Source organism: Mirounga angustirostris, unplaced genomic scaffold, assembly GCF_029215605.1.
Source record: "Mirounga angustirostris isolate CCGP_5_RB_7025 unplaced genomic scaffold, mMirAng1.0.hap1 SCAF_6, whole genome shotgun sequence".
NCBI lineage: Eukaryota > Metazoa > Chordata > Mammalia > Carnivora > Phocidae > Mirounga > Mirounga angustirostris.
The window spans coordinates 114,721,212-114,742,642 of NW_026991714.1; the positions used below are offsets into that span (position 1 = coordinate 114,721,212).

At 50.8% G+C, this 21,431-nt stretch overlaps 1 protein-coding gene across 13 annotated transcripts in view; it reads right to left on the reverse strand.

The window, feature by feature from the left end:
* Window positions 1-21,431, reverse strand: part of ARHGAP22 (Rho GTPase activating protein 22) — a 169,452-nt gene that overhangs the window by 108,995 nt on the left and 39,026 nt on the right. For all 13 annotated transcript variants that reach the window (XR_010412498.1, XM_064594928.1, XM_054508267.2 and 10 more), the window contains exon 2: window positions 8,127-8,326. Coding sequence is in view for 12 of the 13 variants with exons in the window: in XM_064594928.1 (XP_064450998.1) it covers window positions 8,127-8,326 (200 nt within the window). In the remaining variant the exon portion in view is untranslated. The remainder of the gene's footprint in view (window positions 1-8,126; window positions 8,327-21,431) is intronic.

Below are 21,431 nucleotides of genomic sequence, written 5' to 3' on the forward strand. Positions count from 1 at the left end.
TCAGATTTACAAGGTCTAGATGTGAAGGAGCGTCTGAGGCATGGGCTGCCCCGTGACTTGCTGAGAGCACAGGATGGGCTCTGACCAGCCTGACAGCATCTTGATTATGCCCCCAGACAGGGCTGAGATAAGGGCTGTGGTGGGTAGAGTCTGACACAGGCAAGGTTGAGAGGTTCTGCGGGCAGACATTAAACAGCCCCGCAAAGAGCTGCCCCCTAGCCGACGTGCTGCACATCTGTGACTTCAGGCGCTACGGTAGCCTACCTGTTAACCTAGGCTGACGCCGGCCCCCTGCTTCCCTCATCTGAAAAATCCAGGCACCTTCTCCAGGGGCAAAGACCCGAGGGACAAGCTCATGACAGCACCACTTTCCCTGTGCTGTACACTTTTGGTACGCAGTGGCAGAGGGCAGGGGTGCCTGGCTGCATGCTGGCACATTCCCTGGGACCTTCAAGCTCTAGGGTCAGATGGCCTCTCTTTCCTCCCCAGAGGTTTCTTCTTTAAGATTTCTGGCTTCTGACTGTCCAGGGTTAATGTTCACTCCTAGAAGTGCATCTGCTTTCCCATCCATCTTGTCTTTCCTTCTCCCAATACCAAGCTTTTACTCGAAATTAAATCAAACGTTAAATCAATCTCCTCTCCCACGGCCCAGCTTCTCATCACTTGTCCTCCTGGAAAAAACAAAAACCAAACCCAGCTGTTCTCCAACAGGGATTTTTTTTTTTTAAAGATTTTATTTATTTATTTGAGAGCGAGAGAATGAGAGAGAGCACATGAGAGGGGGGAGGGTCAGAGGGAGAAGCAGACTCCCTGCAGAGCAGGGAGCCCGATGCGGGACTCGATCCAGGGACTCAATCCAGGGACTCCAGGATCATGACCTGAGCCGAAGGCAGTCGCTTAACCAACTGAGCCACCCAGGCGCCCCTCTCCAACAGGGATTTTTAAATCACCTCTGCGAAAGCCTGCGGCTGCATCAGCTTCCTGGGGCATAGATCAGAGACTCTGCCACTCAACGCTGCCGGCCTTCTTCTCTGCGGCCGCCAAGCCTCCTCACCCCCTTGCTCTGGGCACCATGGTTTTCTAGGCCACACCGGATGTCAGGACAAGAGCTGCATCTGAATGGTGTTTCGGCCTCCAGCCTGGCCCCCTTCCCAACCCCTGCCTGTGCTGCTGTTGGATGACTTCCCTCTCAGAGCTCTGAGGGCCAAGTCTGAGCCCCCAAACCTTCAGAGTCCCCTAACACCATTGACAGAATAAGGACCCAGGCTCCTGGATGCAGCACCCAAGCCCCTCCACGTCCACCTTCTGGTATCCTGTCCATGGTTGGTGTTCCTGACAATACAATGAGCCTCACACTTGGTCTTCAAAGACTTTGGGCTCCCTTCTTGGGTGTGAGCTGCCAGACACACAGGGCCCTCAGGTTTACTTTAAGTGCATTTTCTGAGCACCTCCAATGTGCCAGGGCCAGCTCTGCAGAGACTAGCTGGGCTCAGCGGCTCTGTCTAGAAGAGGAAGCCCTCTGACCCCTCGGCTCATCTCCCTTCTGGGGCTGTGTCCCTGTCACATTCCCTCTCTGGCTTGAGTTTTTCTTTTCTGGTTTAAATTAAGAAAATTTTAAGGTATGGATTTAAATGAATATAGTCTCACTGTAAGAAATGAAAAGAATACAGATAAGTCTCAAGTGTCTGGGTCACCACCCTCACTCTCCATGCCCTCCTTGCAGCTCATATTCTGAAAACTCCCAAATAAATTATTTCAGTTTTATTTCACTCACTTTTCCAGTTAAGGTCCTATCTCAACACAGCTGAACGAATCACATAGTGCCACAAGGTGGGGTGTAAGACAGCAATTCTTTCCCATCTACGGGGTCCGGATCTCAGCCACCAGTTTTGGCTCTTTCCCACAGGGCTTCTTTCTTTCTTTCCTTATGTTCATTTCTAAATAATATGCTTACGTGACCGTGTCTTCAATGAAAATTCTAAGCATTACTGATGGAATTCCCAGCACGGAAGGCGGAGACTTTGCTTTATTTACACCCCCACCCCAGGTGGCTTCCAGCAGGTCCACAGTGACGGTGGTTCTGTGGGTCAGCGCTCAGGGCTTCCACACCCCTGCCGGAAGTTTAATCTAACTGAAGCCGCTCCGTGAGGATTCCTTTCTTCCCTCTTTCTAGAACTCCTCCCCTTCAGACGTTGGGTTACCTCTTCTCTTTTCCTCTCTGTTGTTCCTCTCTTCTTTCTGGGAGATTGTGTCACATTTTTCATCCAACCCTTCCCTTGGGTTTTTGTTTCTGGCATTTTATTTCTGGGTTCTGGGAACTGGTTTTTTTTCTCTGTCCATTTTAATAGTCTGCCCTGAGGATGTTGCAGATAGTTTTATATAAACGTTTTTTTCCCCAAGGTGCCTGGGTAGCTCCATCTGTTAGGCAGCTGACTTCAGCTCAGGTCGTGATCTTGGGGTCCTGAGATGGAGCCCCAAGTCCATGCTCAGTGGGGACCCTGCTTCTCCCTCTGCCCCTCCCCCACTCATGCTCTTTCTCTTTCAAATGAATAAATAAAATCTTAAAAAAAAAAAGGTTTCCCCCTGCATGGTTTTCATTGCCTCCAACTTGTTTTTTTTTTTTTCCTTTCTTTCCTGTGTGTGCGTCTGTCCTTCACATGAGACTCTTTCCTTAAATGTGTAGTGACCCCAAGCACTTTGTGCCCCTACTTAGGAGTGGTTCTGTAAACAGTGATGGGAAAGCTGTATGAGGGGCGGTGCGGAAACGTCTACATGGCAGGCCAACAGAGAGAGATGGCCTGGGGCTGCCTCACTGGGGAAGCCCGGCTGTCGGTATATTTTGTTTTTTTCTTCTCAGCCTGTTAGGTTCTTCAGTGAAAGTTCTTCATTTCCTTCCTGAGGGCTCTTCCTGACTGCTGGGGCCTGGGAGCCACCCATGGGATGGAGACGGGGAGGGCCGACTAACTGGAGCCCATCACTCTGGGTCTCGCCCTCCTGTTCTGGGGATGGTGCTCCCACCCACGGCAGGGCAGGTGTCCTCAGCCTGGAGTGCCTCTCTCCCAGCCCTCCTGGAGAACCAACTCCAGGGTTACACCACAGAGACGGAGGGTGGTCAGACTCGACATGAGGTTGTTCAGGAGATCTGGGACCTCGCTGCTTTTCAAGCTGACCTTCCACCAGTTCTCCTGGTTTTGGCTCCTGTTTTGCCCTCATTTCCAAAGATAAGTGGTCTTGCCAATTCCTGAACCTTTGGTGGGAGGTGGGGGTGCTGCTTTGCAAAGCAGACAGATTTTTGTGCTCTCCTAGTGCTGGCTTGGAATTGAGCTCTCTGGGGTTTGCTGAGTCAGCTACCTCTTGCCCATTTGTTTTCTAGTATCCAGAATGCTGTGATGGTAGCTGTCTCCTGTCCCTTCCACCTAGCTGTGTTCACACCTTCAAAAGCACCTGTCAGTGCTCTTTACTGGAGTTGTGGGTTTTTTTTTTTTTTTTAAAGATTTATTCATATGAAAGACACAGAGAGAGAGAGAGCGAGACAGAGAACGAGCAGGTGAGGGGGACAGGGAGAAGCAGACTCTCCGAGGGGCTCGATCCCAGGACCCTGGGACCATGACCTGAGCTGAAGGCAGGCACTTAACCGACTAAACCACCCAGGCGCCCCTGGAGTTGTGGGGTTTTTAAATCTGTCATCTTTAACTAGAAGTTTGCATTTAACTTTTGATTTTTTTATTAATTTAGGAGGTATTATAAAGTGTGCGTTTTTTAAAATTTGAGAGAGAGAGAGAGAGAGAGCACACGCCCATGTGCATGACAGTGGGTGGGGGCAGAGGGAGAGGGAGAGAGAATCTCAAGTAGACGCCCCCTGAGCACAGAGCCCAATGCGGGGCTCAACTCGCGACCCTGAGATCATGACTTGAGCCAAAATCAAGAGTTGGATGCTTAACCAACTGAGCCACCCAGGCGCCCCATGAAGTATATGTTTTATTTCCACATGTATAGAACTTCTCTCTCGCGCGCACACACCCTCACTATCATTTTGTTCTTAATTTATAAGTCTTTCTTTTGCAGTATATTCAGTGAATGTGTCTCTATAATTTCACTTTTTGAAAAAAATGGGAGGACAATGAGTATTGTTTTTCTTTGTTTATGTATCCTTCAAAGCTATGTCACTCAGAACATAAACATTTGCAGCTGCTCTATTTTCTCAGTATGTTATTTGTATTATTATGAAATACTTCTCGTTGTTCCCCTTTGTTCTTATCACCTTGAATTCTATTATTTCTGATTTTGATGTTGCTAAATCTGCTCTCTTTTTGCTTGCTTGATGCCTTATCTTTTCTCCATTGTTCTGTTTTTTAACCTTTCTGTGTTCTGTTCTTTTTTAAAGACAATTTTCCCCCGTCTTTTAAGATTCAGGTGAATCTGACTGAGTCCCATTTGTTATGATGACGGCAATGGTTGTACCTATTCCTTGCCATCCCATTTGCTTGTTTTTTTCTTTTCTATTTACCTTCCCCTCTTGTTTTGTTTTTTTTTTCCTTCCTCCCATTTTCTGCCCACTTGTTGAACTGATCGCATTTAATTTGTTACATTCTTTTTCCATCCTATGTTTTGAAAGACATACTTTCCATTTCTATTCAAAGCCAAGAGACCCACAAGTGCAGGACCTGGATGTCAGATCACTAGACTAAAAGTGAGTTCTCGAACTGCAGAAATGCACCGGGTTGCTCAACAAAGAGTGTGGCGGGAGGTTCCATGGCTCAAGAAACATTTCCAGCTGAAGCGAAAACCACTAAGATGCAAAAACTTGGAATCTTATCTTAGGGAATACATAACGTCTGTCTGCTGACAGGCACTAGGAAAAGCAGGAAGGACAGGGGCACATTTCCAGGTTCCGTTCTAAACACCTTTGCCTAGTCTTCCCATCTGACCTTGTGCAGCCGCTTTGCTTCCATCTCAAATTTTCCCCATCTCTATGCTCTTATGTTCTCTGCTGGTCTTTCCGCTAGTTAGAAGGGGGCAGGGGAAGTGATAGGGCTTTGAGAGAGAACAAGAATATGGGCTGAGAGTCATCCCCGTCATGGGTTATGTGCTCTGGGCAGCATCGAGGGTAGCTGGACGCCCCTGCTCTCCACAATTACGTCTGCTAGACAGATGACAAGCTGTCTGTCAGGACAGTGCTTACAGCCTGGGCCCTTCTGTCACTGTAAACAGTGAGCAGGGCACATTTTTCCAGGAACCAGATATTGAGAATTAGTCCATTACATGTAGTTCATGCAATTAAGTGGAAATGTGTGGGCTATTTTGCCAGCAGGCATGCGGGTTTGAGATCATACTGTAGAAGCTAAATGAGTCCAATTTAACCAACCGTCTCCTTGAGATTGGGAACCTGTGCAACAGGGCTACCATCAGGTTTTGTGGGGGAGGGGGAATTATGGGAAGAAGTCGTGTCCCAAGAGGATTTGGAGGTGTCAGCCAGGCCCAGAGAGGTCAAAACAGGGGAGCTGGGCATGATGCTGATATCTGTTGGGAGACCCAGGGGCCTTTTAGAGATCCAATGGCTCTCTGGCAATGAATGCCCTGGTTTAGTTTGGATTGGGCCCCAGGCTCCTCCTGTGCTCAGGCTGATGACTGGGGGTATGGACGCTACCATATTGTTAGCTGTTTCCACCAGAAGCCACTGAAGTCTGGAAAAGTTGGTGGGTGAGGGAGAGAAGTGTCCAGTTTAGGAAATCCGGGAGACAGAGCTTCATCATGGAGCTGCAGCTGATGGGCGAGGGCCACCTCAGGCTCACCATAAGGAATGTGTGGCGAAGCCTGGGGCAGGGGTCCACACATGGCCTGGGCCAACTCAGTGTGATCCTTTTGTCCACTGGGCTCGCCCAGCATTAACACACAGTTCTCCCAGGAGATGGTGCCATGGCTGGGCCAGGAGGGGATGACGGTAGGGGCCACAGACAGGGCCCCTAGAGGGTGGGGGCCCTGGCAACTTTCCCAGTCATCGGAGTGATATATCACTAACAGGTCAGGCAGGAAAACTAAGAGTTCACTGAAGGGCGAAGGGGGGTCTTCAACACAAGAAGTAAAGGCCAGAAGGAAAATGGTGGTGGGCAAGCCAGAAATGTGGTGTCCAATCTGGAGAGTGGGCTCAGCGATAGGGCCGGGGAGGCAGGGAGCAAGGCAAAGGCAGGGCTGAGGAAGCATGAGGGTACCCACCCATGGGCTAGGATTTGCAATCAGATCTGTATATGGTCTATAATCTGACCCTTAGCACATTTCTGTGATGTAGGGAATAATGTCTCCAGTTAGTAGTGATAAAACCAAAAGTAAAACAAAAGTGACTTGTCCCAAGTCATAAAGCTAGCGTGCTAGACCTCATTCAGATCAAATGCAGATCTGCCTGACTCCAAAGTTTCTATTTGTTCTACTCGACCTCTCTGGGGTCGTTTCCCTTCCTTATGCAACCGGGGAGGCTGGACAAGATCAGGATTTCCGGGGAGGCTGGACAAGATCAAGATTTCCTAAACTATAGTTCAGATCCAGCTTCACGATTTGTGTCCAACCCACTTCTCTCTGTTGGCATTCATGTAAAAGTTTTCCTTAAAGAATCTCACACTTGTTATTTATTTATTTTTTAATGTGGTAAAATCTACATAACATATAACTTACCGTTTTAAGCATTTTTTTTAAAAGATTTTATTTATTTATTTTGACAGAGAGAGAGACCGCAAGAGAGGGAACACAAGCAGGGGGAGTGGGAGAGGGAGAAGCAGGTTTCCCACAGAGCAGGGAGCCCAATGCGGGGCTCGATCCCAGGACCCTGGGATCATGACCTGAGCCGAAGGCAGACGCTTAACGACTGAGCCACCCAGGCGCCCCCCGTTTTAAGCATTTTTAAGTGTGAGGCCTGCTGAGACATGCACAGGGGCACTAAGTACCTCCACATTGCTGTGCAACACTTTTTGATTTTTTTTTAAAAGATTTATTTATTTATTTTAGAGAGAGACAGAGAGAGCGAGCACGCAAGCATGGCGAGGGGCAGAGGGAGAGAGAGAATCCTGAAGCAGACTCCCTGCTGAGCATGAAGCCTGACACGGGGCTCGATCCCATGACCGAGAGATCATGACCTGAGCTGAAATCAAGAGCCAGACGCTTAACCGACTGAGCTACCTGGGCGCCCCAACGCTTTTTGATTTTAACTTAGATACATTTTAGAAGGGAAAACGTGGTATCACTGTCATGGATGGAGACCAGTATCACTTTCCACAAACAGAAGTTAACCGTTAGAATAATAGCGAAGACAGAATGTTATGCACTATTACCACTGAAGGCTCGGGAGTGAGGCCTGCTCCTTCCCACCCCCGTCTCCATTTTTTAAGGGAGGGTCCCAAATGCTGGAGATGGTTAAACAGATGCTAGCACCCAACTGATGCTTCCCCTTGACATACTCAGAAAAATTGAAAGAGGGGTGGGAAGGTCATCCATCCTCCTACTGTGATGGCCACGTGATCTCAGGCTGTGCCCAGGTCCCTCCTCCCACTTTGCCCATCACTGAGCACGCTCTTGGCCCCCCAGGTCCCAGCTCCACACTGTGAGGCCTGCTGAGACGTACACAGGCTCCCACCCACCTAACTCCAGACCAGGTGGATCTTCCAGTACTGGCCAAACACGGAAGCAGCCACTGAGAAGCAGAGGCACTGGACACGGGGGCTCCACAGTAAGCCAGATTTCAGTTTGAGGTTAGAATTGTCTTGGGTACCCATGTCCTTGGACAGTGGAAGTAACAGGGATGTTACCAAGAGGCTGAAAAGAACCCAGGGAAGACTTGCTTTCCTAAGCTGTGCAGAGATGCTCTCTACCAACATTATATGGAGACACGTTCATTACTCGAGCTGTGGATTTGCTTCAGTAAAATAAGCCAGGATGCCCGGAACATGGGGGCTGAGAATAAAAACCACTTTGGAAATCCTGATGAGGTGCCACTTGTGAGTGAAGTCAGTGGCTTGGGGGCTTGAGGAGCAGAGGCCCAGACAGGAGGATCTCTCTGCCTTCTCCCCTCTCCTGGGCATGGTTAGCCCTCCCTTGGGCCCTGCCATGATGGCCCAGGACACAAGACACATGCCTCTCACCTGGGGCTTGGTCTCATCTTTGTCCTTGTAGTAGAAAAGCTGATCCCCACGCAGCACGAACCAGCGCTGCTGCCAGTTCTTCAGGATGCTCCTCTGCTTCTTCAGCCAGCCCTCCTTCAGCACGGGGCCCAGCCTGTGGGGACAGGGCAGCCGCCCCGGGCTGCGGCTCTGTTCCCCCATCACCAGGCTTTTGGAGCGAGCTGGAAGCCAAAAACACACACAGTGAGTGTGAAGGACGCGTGACCCCCCCATTCTGGCATCCCCTCTACCCTGTGGCCAAGGCATGGGAGCCTAGGCCAGCAGGACATGATGGAGCCTGGCATACACCCCCTGCATTCCAAGGGGCACGGGCTGGAACACCTCAGCAGCAGCAGCAGCTGCCTAGGGGTATCCACCTGGGCTAGGGGCACAGCCTGACCGTCCAGTTAGCTTCTGCTATGTCTCTAGCTTCCTAGGTTCTTCATTTCCCCCGGTTTGTTCATCCATCCATGCATCCGTGCATGTATGCACACATCCATCCACCCACCCACCAATGCATGCATTTATCCACAAATCCATCCATCCATCCATCCATCCATCATCTTTCCATTTGTTCAATGGTTCATCCATGTACTCATTCAGCAGCTATTTATTGAGTTACCTGTATGTGTCAGCACTGTTCAAGGTGTGAGGGATAAAGCAGTGAAATAAGGAATAGATAAAAATCTGAGTCTTCCTGGAGCTCACATTCCACCAGGGTTTCTGTCACTCAGGCCCCAAGGGAGCTGGCCCCATCAGTCCCCCTCCCTGGTTTCTGCATGGCACCCTTCTCTGGAGGCATCAGACTTGAACACCATTGCCCCGAACCCCCAAAGCTACCCTGTTGCTTCGCTGGGATCATCTTGGCAGAGTGGGCCTAGACAGCGGGGCCTCTGACTCAGCTGCTGGTCGTAACTTGTTAGTGGCTCCCTGGCCGGGCAAAGGGGCCGTCTCTCCGACCTCAGCGTCTCGGAGTGCCCACGAGCCCATCTGCCCGGCAGGCTTCCTCTGCTCCCCACTTGACGCCACTGACCGGCACCCTGCCAGGACTGGTACTGCCCTTCCCAGTAGGTCCCCTACTGACCCTCCTCTAGCCCATCACCTCCCCCTCTCCTTTGTCTCAGGAAAAGCTCCTCTCCCCTCCCTGGCCAGTATCAAGCGTAGTGTGGCAGTGGTAGCCGGGAGGAGCCATCCTGGACTTACGAAGGACAGTTCTTCTAAATGTAATCACACGTGTAATTCTTAGTCCATGGAGCCTAACTTCTGACCAGAATGCATGTTCCCTGTGACCCAAAGTTCTGGCGTTGTACGATTCTGTGTGTGTGCGTGTGTGTGAGCTCCTCCCATTACACCAGTGACCTCAGTTCCCTAAGCCTGGCCTACCCCCTGCCCATGCTGTCCCACTAACCTGGACCTTTCTTCCATCCCTTTCTCACTCAACTCCTGGCTTTGGATGCTTGGTGAGCTCCAGCTCAGATACTTCTTCTACAGAACCTTCCTTCTGAATCTCCTCCAGAGAATCATCCCCTCCCCTACCAGGACTTGTGACCCTTGGCTCGCCATTATCTGGGGCTGCCTTTCTGCCCCAGCAGACTGAGGTGCATGGTGGGGAGGACATGATGTCTTACCCAGTTCTACATGTGTGGCCCTCACCACGTGCTGCTCAGGGAATGGATGTAAGTCATGCTTGTCAAACATGACCGGCTACTTAGGCCCACCCTAATTAGTAGGTATGTCTGCGTCTTACCATGGCATTAAATGTGCCATGACACTCAACTGCTTGCCGAGGAGATTGTATAGTTCGGTGGTCCCCAGTTTTGCCTCGAGTGACATATGGCCTGGGATCCAATCCTGAACCGGCCACTTTTACAGGAGCGAAAAATAAGGAGGCCATCCATGGGCCCTGCTCTAGAAGGGGTCAGCTCATCAACAGCAGGGGGATTAAGGGGAGACATCATCCTCTCTGCCACCCTGAGCCACTGTGATAGCCCAGACTACGTCAGTCCGCACCTTCTCCACCTTGATTCCCCGTTGCCCTCCCTTGGCTGCGGTGAGGCAGTGCTCAATGTTTCAGCCTTGTCTTGGCTGTGCTTCTGCCCAGAGAGCAAGCAGCCTGTTTCCAGGCTCACTCTAATGCACAGAAGAGGGACTGTTGATCCCTGAGGGCAGAGGGTCTTTCTCAGAGACTAAAGGGAAGGCAAATCAGAGAAGGCAGGTGGTACGACTTGGATCCTCCTTCCAGGGAAGTGGCCCACCTCTGAAGCCCTGCGCCAAGGGCTGAGCTTCACTTGCTCTTGAACTCACAGGCTGCTCCCTACCTTTGCTCCCCACCTTTCTGCGGGTCCCGGTCCCCATGAGTACCAGTGCGTACTAGATTAAACTCTACTTCCCTCCTTTATTTCTGTGGCTATTTACTATCCCTGTGAGTTACCTAAAGATTCCCTCATCACTGGGTATTTGGAGTCCTTCCAATGTTAGTGATTTAATTAAAGAGACAATGGGGTCCATTTGAAGAAATACAAGATCATGGCCAGCTCTGTGAATTGTCTGTGCCTCAGTGTGCTGATGGGCAAGCTGGGGGCGTGGGGGAGGGCGATACCTGACCCTGTGGAGTGAGCTGGGGGAGGAGAGATGGCCACGTCTGGCAGAGTGCGTGGCATGGACATGGTGTCCCGTCACTGGTTACCATGGCAGCGAGGATCCTGCTAATGGAAATGGTGCAGCGGGCGTCCCCATGCAGAACTGTTTTCTGGAGATGGGTCCCCAGGGTGGACTCACGGGACAGAAGGCATGGACTTTTCTACAGCTTTTAGCTGGTTAGGTGCCATTACACCCTTCCCTCTAAAAATGGCATGTGGATATATTACAACTCACAAAATTATACTAGTGTAGTACTTGCTTCATAGCCATCAACACGAAATGTCATAATTTGAATATTCCTACTCCATAATTTAGTGGCATGAAATGACACTTAGTTACTGTCTTAGCTCATCCTGTTACCGGGATACTTATCGGGGGACATCTTTGCATCGGCTCCCACTCCCTGTATAAAGCTTCTGCTCACTCCCTTTGCCCACTTAACCGATTGCCCCTGGTTGGAAGAGCTGGCTGGGGGTGCGGGAGCAGCTGGGGTCCTTGTAGTTCTCCTGGTCACCTGGACCCCCTTCGCCTCTTGAATGAGCCTTAGTAATTCTCTAGAAGTGTCCCTGCAGCCCTAGAAAAGCTGCCCTTCCATTTCCAGGTGCCCAGAGCACCACGCCCGGGGTCTGCACTGCGCTCCGCCTCGGCTCCGCACCTCAGCTGTTCTGCAGGAAGAAGCGCTTGGGCCGAGCTGCTGGCAGACAGCCGGGGGCCTGTGCCCAACATGACCCCACAGCATCGGGAAGGACCTCTCTGCTCCCAGGACTGCACCTGCCCATCCATCTCTCGTCCCATCTCAAGCTGTGCAGGGGCTGGAGCAGGGCTGGATTCACCGGACACTGACTGATCCCCTTCCAGGGCCCGGGGCTATATGGGGCCCTAGCGGCTTGGGCACTCGGGTTACCCCAACCCCAGTATTCTGGTGGAGTCTGACTGAGGACTGAGGTGGGAGAGGGGACTAGGTGTGTCCCCTAGTTACTGAGTTTTCTTCCCTGGGTCTCAGTTTCTTCATCTCTAAAATTCCTTTAATGGGTTGAGGATCAATGGTAAAATGAAGTCAGCAGTGCTAGGCTTTTGTTTTTTAATTACTTGAGATTTCTAACATGAGCCTTGACGGAACCTTGGCCCCTGTGGGTGAAGAATGGAGGGGGTGCGTTGGCTCAGGCCTCCTGTCTATTTGCATATTCTCCTCTTCCTCTTCTTAGGGAATCTGTAAAGACTGTGTAGGTCCTTCCACCCTTCTAAAGACCTTCTGGGGTCTCTAGTGGGGAATCTGGCTTTATGGAATGTTCTAGTGGCACATCTCTGGTTCTGTCTATTGTCTTCTAGTACAACAGGACCTGAAAGGGTCTCATTTGACAAGAGCATAGCACCGGTAGGACCCAGAATACACCTGCCCTTCCTTCCCTACCCCCTATAACATCTTGAACAGGGCCAGCACATAGTAGGAGCTCAATAAAAATTCAGTGACTCATCAGTGCACCCCAACACTGAGGAATGCTGGGGAGCCCTCAGCCGGGCCCTGGGCCATCTCTGCAGAGACAGTCTCTATCCAGGCCTGTCTGCCCAGGAAGGCTGAGCTCTCAGAGCACAGAACAGTGGAAGCTGAGCCTAGTGGACAGCAGATGCCCAGCAAGAAATAAATGACTGCAGTGTGAGTGATCTGCTGTTCCCTCCTAGGCCCTGGGCACCACCCTCCCGAGGGCTGCAGGTATGGAGGAGGCAGGCAGGGGGCTTGGGGCTTGTTTCCTGGGGCAACGGGGTTGGATCTGTCCTGCACTGGTCTCTGAGTAGATCCCTGCCTGCCCTGCCCCAGGCCCCCTCAGAAGACAGGAAGAACCAGCTCCCGCGGCCTCATTCACCGGCAGATGCTGCTTAGGCTGCCTGACCAGCCCAGGCTTTCCCCCAGCTGATCAATCACAGGGATACCATTTCTTATACGGCCAATTGAGTGTCTTGAAAGGAAAATAATCATTGTTATGATTTATTAATAACCACTGTTCCTGTCCTCAGCATTTCCTTGAGTCAACTCATTCAGTGCTTTAAATGCTTAGGCAAAGCTTTCAACTCAAGCAGCCTGGACATTCTGAGGCTCCAGACCTGATGCAAGTTTCCCGAGAGGGCCCAGGAGCAGGCCCAGGGCTAGCTCGTGACTTCGGGGGAGGAGGGTGCCCTCCGCCCTCCTCCCAGTCAGGGCTCTTCTGCTCACATAACAACCATTCACTCATTCATTCATTCATTCATTCATTTCTGCCTTCCAAATCTACGGAACTCCTCCAGGTACAGCGCAGTACCCTGAGTTTTTGGTGTTTCCCGGGAGCACCCCCACACACTTGCAAACACACACTCATGCATGCACACCCTCTCACACACTCACACACTCATGTACATACACACTCTTACACACACACACACACACATACTGGCAAACATACACACACTCATGCACACAGAGCTCCCCACGAGGGAGCAGGGTCCCCTACGTCTTCACAGTCCTTATTCCCGGGGAGACGTCAGAACTCCAAGTGGAGGAAACGGAAGTTAAGTGCCCCAAGGTTCATGTGGTATTAGATAAGGGCAAAGCGGGTACAGCATCAAGGTGTTGCTAGGACAAAATGAGAGGCGGGGCTGGCCCACCAGGCCCTGATTCACACCTGTGCCTACCAAGCAAGTGGGGAGATTTCATTTCTCAGAGCTGAAGAAATGAAAGATGTGAACAGGTAACGTACACAACAGGAAATAAGAATGGCCAATCGAGATGTGCAGAGATGCTGAATTTCGGGAGTAATCAACGAAGTGCAAACTAGAGCCAGAAGATAATACAGCACTGTGTACCTTTAGGCAGGTAAATTTTGTAAAGTCTGTTAATGTTGTGAGTAATTTTAAGCCACTGCACAGAGGGTAACTGGGCTGTATCTATTAAAGTTAAAAACATGCACAGTCTATAACCCAGCAATTCTGCCTGTTGCCCGTGTCCTCCAAGAAAGAACCATGAGTGCACAGGCAGGCAGTCACCCACAGGGATGCCCTTGGAGCTCTCTGTGTGATCCCTAAAAATGTGGAAACCCCAAATGGCCAACAGTCTGAAGATGGCCACATAGACTGTGCTGTTTTCATGTTGTAAGATACTTTGCAGAAGTTAAGCAGAACGAAGTGAATGTATGTAAGCTAACATGTTTAGTCCCCCTTCTTATCAAGCACCTCAGAAGACGTGTCTTCAGTCCCTTTTCTCTAATTCCTCTCTTGGTCCCTTTTCTTTTTAGTAAAATATATATAACATGAAATTTACCATTTTAGCCATTTTGAAGTATACAGTTCAGGGGCATTCAGTCCGTACACATTGCTCAGTAACCATCACCACCATCCAGCTCCAGAACTTTCTCATCATCCCAACTGCTCCCTGTTCTTCTTGGACCCCACCCAGTCAGGTTTCCCCTACTCTGCTCCACTCAGACTGCTCTTCTCGAGGCTGCAGTGACCTTCACGTGGCTCAAGTCAACAGTCAAGTCAGCCCTCCCATTCCTTGAACCCTGGTGGTACTGGATCCAGTTGGTAACCTCCTTCCACCCTGGGGCTCTAAGACCATGCTCCCTGACCCTCCCCTCCTTCACTGGCCATGACACTGTCTCACCTTCCTGCCTCTTAGTCCAGAGCCCAGGGCTTGTCCTTGGACTCCATTTCTATCCACACTCAGTGTCTCAGGGATCTGTTCCTGTCCCAGGGGTTTAAACACCATCCGTGGGCACAAGGTGCCTGTGCAGAGACCCACCTCTCTATCACGCTGTCTACAGGACACTGCCAATGTCACATGCCCGAAGCGGAACCCCCAGGCTTTCCAGGCCCTGACCCTACTCCTCCCATGGTCTCTGCCATCAGTCAGTGGAAACACCATCCTCAGCCTGCCATCATTTCTCACCTGAATTCCTGCTGGAACCTCTTCTGCAGGCTGTCACCCTGCCACCCCCTCTGCAGCCTCTAACAGGCAGCCAGACAGCGTTTTCAAAGATGGGAGTTAGAGCATATTGCTCCCTATGGAAGCCCTATGGGACTCCCCGTTTTGCTCAGAGTAAAAGTCAGAACCATCAGTACAGCCTACAGGGGTCCCCTGGCCCCGGCCATGCGACCTCCCTGGCTTTCCCATGCTTTCCCAGCCCTGGCCACCACACTGGCCTCTGCTGTCCCTCAGACCTGCCGGCAATGCGCCAGCCGCCAGCTCTGCACTTGCGCCTCCCCCCCACTGCCCCATCCCTGCAAGGCTTCTCTCAGCCCCTTCGTTCTGAACTCAATGCCACTTTCTCACTGAGGAAAGCCTGACCACCCTTTAAAAAGGCATCCCCAAGCCTCCCAGCTCCCCTTTCCTGCTTTATTTTAACATTTACTTAAATTCTGTTATAGTGATGGAAGAAAGCAAGTTATAGCACAACACACAAAATGTAAACCTCTATTAAAAGGGAAGAAAAAACACAACCCCCAAACAAAGGACATCACATTGTATTTGTGGTGGGTGCGTGTATTTGCATAGAAAACACGTCACAGCCCTAATGGTGATTGTGGAGAGAAGACGGAGCTGTGGGGGGGGGGTGTGTTTCACACGGGGAAGGAACGCATGTGTTACTGAAAGTAAATGAAAATAAAAACTGCAAAATGAAAGAGTTCTTTTGGAATGGAACAGGATCCCCTTAGGAGATCTAAAATAACAAGTCAAATATCACTAGTTTGATAAATGTCTACAAATATTTATCTGGGACAAGCATCACACTAGGCTGTGGACCTCAACACAGACGAGGGAGGAGCTTCCAGACCGAACAGACCAGGACTCAGGCCCATCTGTGGCCCTTCCAGAGGACCAGATCAGGGGACCCCTCTCTGTGAGCCCTTCTGGTGGAGCCTGGGTCCTCTCCAGCCTATCTGCTCCCCCTCCACGTAAGGAGGGGCTCAGTGAGGGTGTGTGGGTCACTCACCCACCCAGTGGTGCAACTACTGGGGCTTCCGGAAGTGCTGAAGCTTACAAATTGCTGAGAACACATCAAAGACACCTTAGATTGTGGTCATGTTGAAGCTTTGCCTGAATTCCCTTGGAAAACAATGTGCACCTCCCCCCCCCCCCCCCACGCATGCTACTGCTTTACTTCCAGCAGCTTACCCTGGGGTGGGTTTCAGGGCTGCAGGCCTGTTTTGGAAGCCTGCCCTGGGGCTCATGGAGATGGTTTTGCCAAGGCAGTAGGAGAACCAGAAGTGCCTGGGAATTTACATGCCCCCAGCCACCAGCCCTTGGCCCAAGACTCCTGGGTGTGGGATCCTAAAAACTCCTGCAGCCTTGTTTCTAGTTGGAAGCCACTCAGAGGGGTAAAAAAGTGTAATTCACACTTTAAAGTTCCAGAGGCTCAGGCTGACACCTCCCTGGATTGGGCTTCTACCAAGCTTGGCTCTCTTCCCTGTCCTGCTCTCCCACCCTCTCACTGGTGTCTCCTGGGGGCACCTCTTTGATAAATGACTTCATGACAATCCTCATCTCAGGGTCTACTTAGGAGAACCCCACCTAACATACCCGATTGCTTTCCAGGCCTTTTGAATAGGCCTGTGGCTGCAGCATCGGCCTTGGGCAGCTGCTGGAGCATCTGGCCCGAGCTGTGCTCACTGGGGTTGGGCGCCCTGCAGCCGGCCTGGGGATGATTTTCCATCTGCAGCTCTGTAAGTGCAAGCCCAGGAGCATGGAGGAGTGGCCGCCCAGGAGCTAAAACATAATTGATTTATACAAGTCAATGGGATTTTAAAGCCAGGCTGGAAAACTAGCAAGATGGCTCTCAGAGTGGAATTGATTTAAAGGGTAAGTATTGAGGCTGAAAGATTGATTGAACAGAGAGGTGAGGTAATGGAAGGGGCAATCTGGAGGGCGGGACAAGACGGTTTCATAACGTTAATGCAATCTGCAGCCGAGGGCGAGGAGGCCTCGTCAGGTGCCCACGCTGTCCTGGGAATACGGACGGCTCGAGCCGTGGGGATTTATTCCACCAGGGTTCCTGAGTATCCCCTACTTTTTTTTTTCCACTTGTTACCTAACATTCTTTCTGGACTCCATTTGGTCATCTGTTCTCTGTTAGGTCCCCCATCTAAAGGGCCTAGAGAAGCAGCCAGGCCCTCCTAACGGATCTCACTTCAGGGCCTGGAGGACGAAAGACAGCAAGGGAGAAAACCGACTCCCCGACATGTGAGAAGTACAAATTCTAAGATAGTGCTGAGGCTGTCTAGGAAGTTGGGATTTTTTCATAATGATTACTTTAATGATTAAAAAAAATCAATATAAAAGATCACATTCTTAAAAGTCATTTTTGTTGGCTCTTTCTGGGTCTGCCTCCCGGCTCCACTGGTGCTGGTCTTTGGCAAGAGGGAGCTGAAGGCAGAGAGACACCCAAACACCTTGATCTACGCTTCCCCGTAGCACGGCCCCTCAGATTCAGCTGGATCTGGCATTCATTGATCCATTCATGCAGGCCTCCTGGGCATCCACCCTGTGCTAGCCACGAGGGGCATGGAGATGAAAGGCATGGGCCTGCCCTGGCAGAGGGAGGGACAGGGGGAGCAGAGACACCCAAACGCAAGGTCTCATGGTCATCATGGCACATGTAAGGGGACATGCGAACACGTAGGCGGCAGGAGGAAGTCAGGCTGGGAGGCTGGGAGGCCAGTGGGGAGGCTGAAGCTGGGTAAAAGAATGGAATGAACATTGGAGGGGATCAGGTTATGCCCCCCAAAATATGCCACTTGCTGATGGCAATATGGCCATATGGCACATTGATTATTTTGAGTTGCAGGCAATTGAGAAATAGCAAACACCGAAGGAGCTCTCTTTCTTCCCCCTTTCTGCCTAAAAGAAGGGTATGTATTTCCTTTATAGGTGCCTCTCCTACTCCTGTAAAGGAAGAGGAGAGTGAGACTCTAATTGTCATCTGAATAACAAAACCTTGCTAAATAACCTTATCTATCATACACTTCCTAATCACCATCCCACAATGTACTGCCCCTGGGATTTAACTGCCTTTCCTCCTGTTACTGGGTCTTCTGTCAGTTTAATTAGCAGGTCCCAGATTCCGAACTTAAGAGGGTAGAGGAAAAGTTTTTCATCCCCTGCACTATGAAAGGCCGGGAGAAGAAGGGGTGTGGCCAGCAGGGGGCACAGGAAGCCATGCAGGATGAGAGAGCATGAGGTCAGACCTGGGAACTCTGGCTCCCCGGCTCGTAACACTGACTCTCACAGGACCCACATCTCTCCCCTAGAACAGACTATACTCTAACCCCTCCTGCTCAAGACTAATGAAAAAACTCTTCCTCTGAGAAAGACAAGCCTGATGGACCTCCATCCATTTCTATCTACAAGCTGGACCTCCAACCACCGTCACAGTGATGTCGCTCTTGCTGGGTCTCCTTTAAAGAGGCTGTGCCTTAGCCATCACTGACATGGGTATGAAGTGGAGACGAGGAGAAGGTCTCTGTGAGCCAGGGCTCTGCCAGATCTCCAGCTTCACCTCCCACTCACACCACATACCTTACTCTTTCCAGCCAATGACTGGTCCCCACATGGGTCATTTGATGCCACATCTCTGCATTTCAGTCCTTGCTGGCCTGATGAGTCCTGACTCACTCTTGAGGCATCAGTGTAACTGTTTCCTACCACGTGAAGACTCCTCTAGGAGCTTCTCAAAGCAGAGGGGTTGACTTCCATCCATTATGCTGCCGCCATGACTGGCATACACATCTGCCAGATATCTCTGCGCCATATTGATTTGTGAGCTTCTCATGGCCAAGGAAGGTGCCCTCCCTGGGCCTGGACCCCCACACTGTGGCACAGAGCCTCTCAATAAATGCTTGCTGAGTGAATGAACAAACATGAGACAGGAATCCTCAAGTTCAAAGAAGATGGGGAAGATCAAATCCAAGAGACCTTGTGCCTCTGTAGATGATCTTCTTGGTTTGGAAGAAATCTGCCAACAGGATTTCTCCTACCCTCGGCCTGTTTTCATCCAATTATAAAGTTAAAGGGCATGAGATCATTGATTCCATTTCCATAATCGGAGAAGTGATAAGCAAGGAGACAAAGCTCAGAGCCGAACCATCATTATCCTACTTTTCCTAGTTTGACGGTTGGTCTGGAGAGGCTATGTGAGGTCACAGAAGGGGTACAGAGTTTGGAGGTCTGAGGCCTGTTGGCCTCTTGCAGTCCCAGATTTCCATATAAAATCGGAGCAAAATACAAATCCTATCTACCTCTCAGACTTTGGTGAGGATGAAATGAAGGGTATTTTGAAAGTGCTCTGGAAAGGGAGAGGTGCTGAGTGATTGGTGGTTAGTACTGTTTTTTTATTACTGCTGGCTGAGCGCCTTGGAAGCCTCTCTCCTCTCTCTGCACCTTGTGCCAGAGCACCTGGCCCCAGCCTCGCTACCTCCAGTTCTGTTAAGATCAGCAGGCCATTCACCAGGAGCCTGGGATCGGTGGAGTCAATGTAATTCAGTATCGATTATAAATTTCATTTCTGTCTGCCTACAAGCCATTAGCTTAGATCAATATATTCTCTACCCTTGGTTAAGTAATCATTGAGGCTGTTGATGATTTCAGCAGAGTCAGGGCATGTCCCTGGCTGTCTTGGTGGGGGAGATTAAGGCAGTCTTCTGGCCCAGGCCTACCTAACCCAATTCAGGCCTGTCTTGCAAATAAATCATTTATTCCCACCTCCAAACAGTAAGATCATGGCCAGCTCTCTTAGTTCTCTGGGGCCAGAAGTCCAGGCTGGAGCTCCTCTGGCCCAGCATCTGGTAGTGTCCTGTGTCCTAAGAGTGCTGGTGTTATGAACTTTGGGCATCTTCTAAAGGTGAAGACCTCAGTTTTCCCATCAGCTGGGATCTGGGAGGAGAGGCAGGAGAAAGGAGGCTTGGGTTCACAGTGCATCTCTCCAGGACACACTCTGGGGGCTGGAGCAGTGTCCAGAAGCAGGGGAACCTAGCTGGTAGCAGCTGAATGCTCCGAGTAGATGGGCTCTGCACAACAGCCCCGCTGTCCCCTCACCGCCTCCCAGGTGGGAAACGCCATTGCCCCCAGAGCATTTACTGGACAGTGGCTCTCTCCTTGTTCTTACCCACTCCCTGCAGACACACTGCCCACACTGCAGTGAGCATCAGTGTCTGACGCTCCAACCAGCCACATCACTCCCTTGTTTAAAGCCCTACCTGGATGTGGGACGGGTCTCTTCCCTGGGCTACATCACCATTTTCCCCCTGCCTTTCAGCATTGCTGCCATACCCAGGGGCCCACAGCTTGCCCAGGGCCTGTGCCTCTGGTCTTGACTCATGAGGCTTTCTCTGCCCAAGAAGGCTTCTTTCCTGCTGCCCGCAGAGGGCCCTACTGCATAAATAAGGAAGTGCACAATGGCGTTCAAGAGCCTTTGGGTTTTGAACCCCAGCATTGCCACTCCTGGCCCATACTCTTCCTGGCTGTGAGTTCTTTTAGCTCTCTAGGACTCAGTTTCCTCATCTGGCCAATGGTGGCCTCTCACTAGGGGTCTTTTGAAGATGAAAGGAGATTCCCCACAGGGTAGTTGTCATAGGACATAGAAATGGAGACTCCAACAGAGCACAGAGACTCGAGAGATGTGACCTTCTAAACGAAGGCCAGACCAAGAAGCACACTTTCAAAGAGGTGGGCGAAAATCAGCTCTGCAGCCCTGGGATGGACGTGGAAATATTGAAGTGGTCTTGCATTTTGCAAATGAAAGTGACTCTAGGGCAAATCATCACCCAAGAGTGGCCAGAGTTGTCACGGGGCCTTACCCAGGCAGGGACAGGGGCAGGCCTCGTCCCCTGGTACGGTGGCAGGCACGAAGAAGGTTGCTTTGTGAGTTGTGCTTGTTCTAAAGCATGGTTACATGAGGTCAATAGACGTGAGCTATGGTTATTGCTATTATTAAATATCTGGTCAGCGATCTATGTGTCCCTAATGCAAGCAGGGAGGTGAAGGTATCTGCATCTGCAGTATTCCAGCTGGCTAATTTTGTCGGAAATATGGCAAGTTGAAATAAAATAGCAGCCAAGGCTGGGATTCCTCAGCATCAGCAGGCGTGGAGGGGGCCAGGCCCGCCTGGACCCACCACACACCTTTGTACCCATGGCCAGCCCTGCTGCACCCACTCATGAGGGCACTTCCACAGGATACCCACTCTCCTCTTCCTATCGAATCTGGAGTCCTTCCTTTTTTTACTAGCCTGCTGCTCAGTCAGGGTGCCTTTCAGCTGAACAAATCTGAGACACACCAGGACAAAGTGGGTGGCATGACCCTGTCTTCTGTTTCTGTCCCTGCACCAGGTGATGCACAGTGAATACCATGGAAATGGGTGCTTCCCAGGGATCAGATAGCTTGGCATGGCTGGGGCCCAAGCTGCTCAGTGACACCATCCAGCCCTCACCTCTGGACAGGCCTATATTGGGAGAAGGAAGCTTCTTGAGCCTCAGAGTCCTGTGGTTAAGCTGCTTTTGATCTTCCTAGTGGTGTGATTTTGAGCATTTTACTTAAATTATCTTGCTTCCATTTTCTCCCTTGACTCATAGGGCTGGTATAAGGCACATGCTGAATGCTCAGCAGACATTTTCTGACTTTCCTTC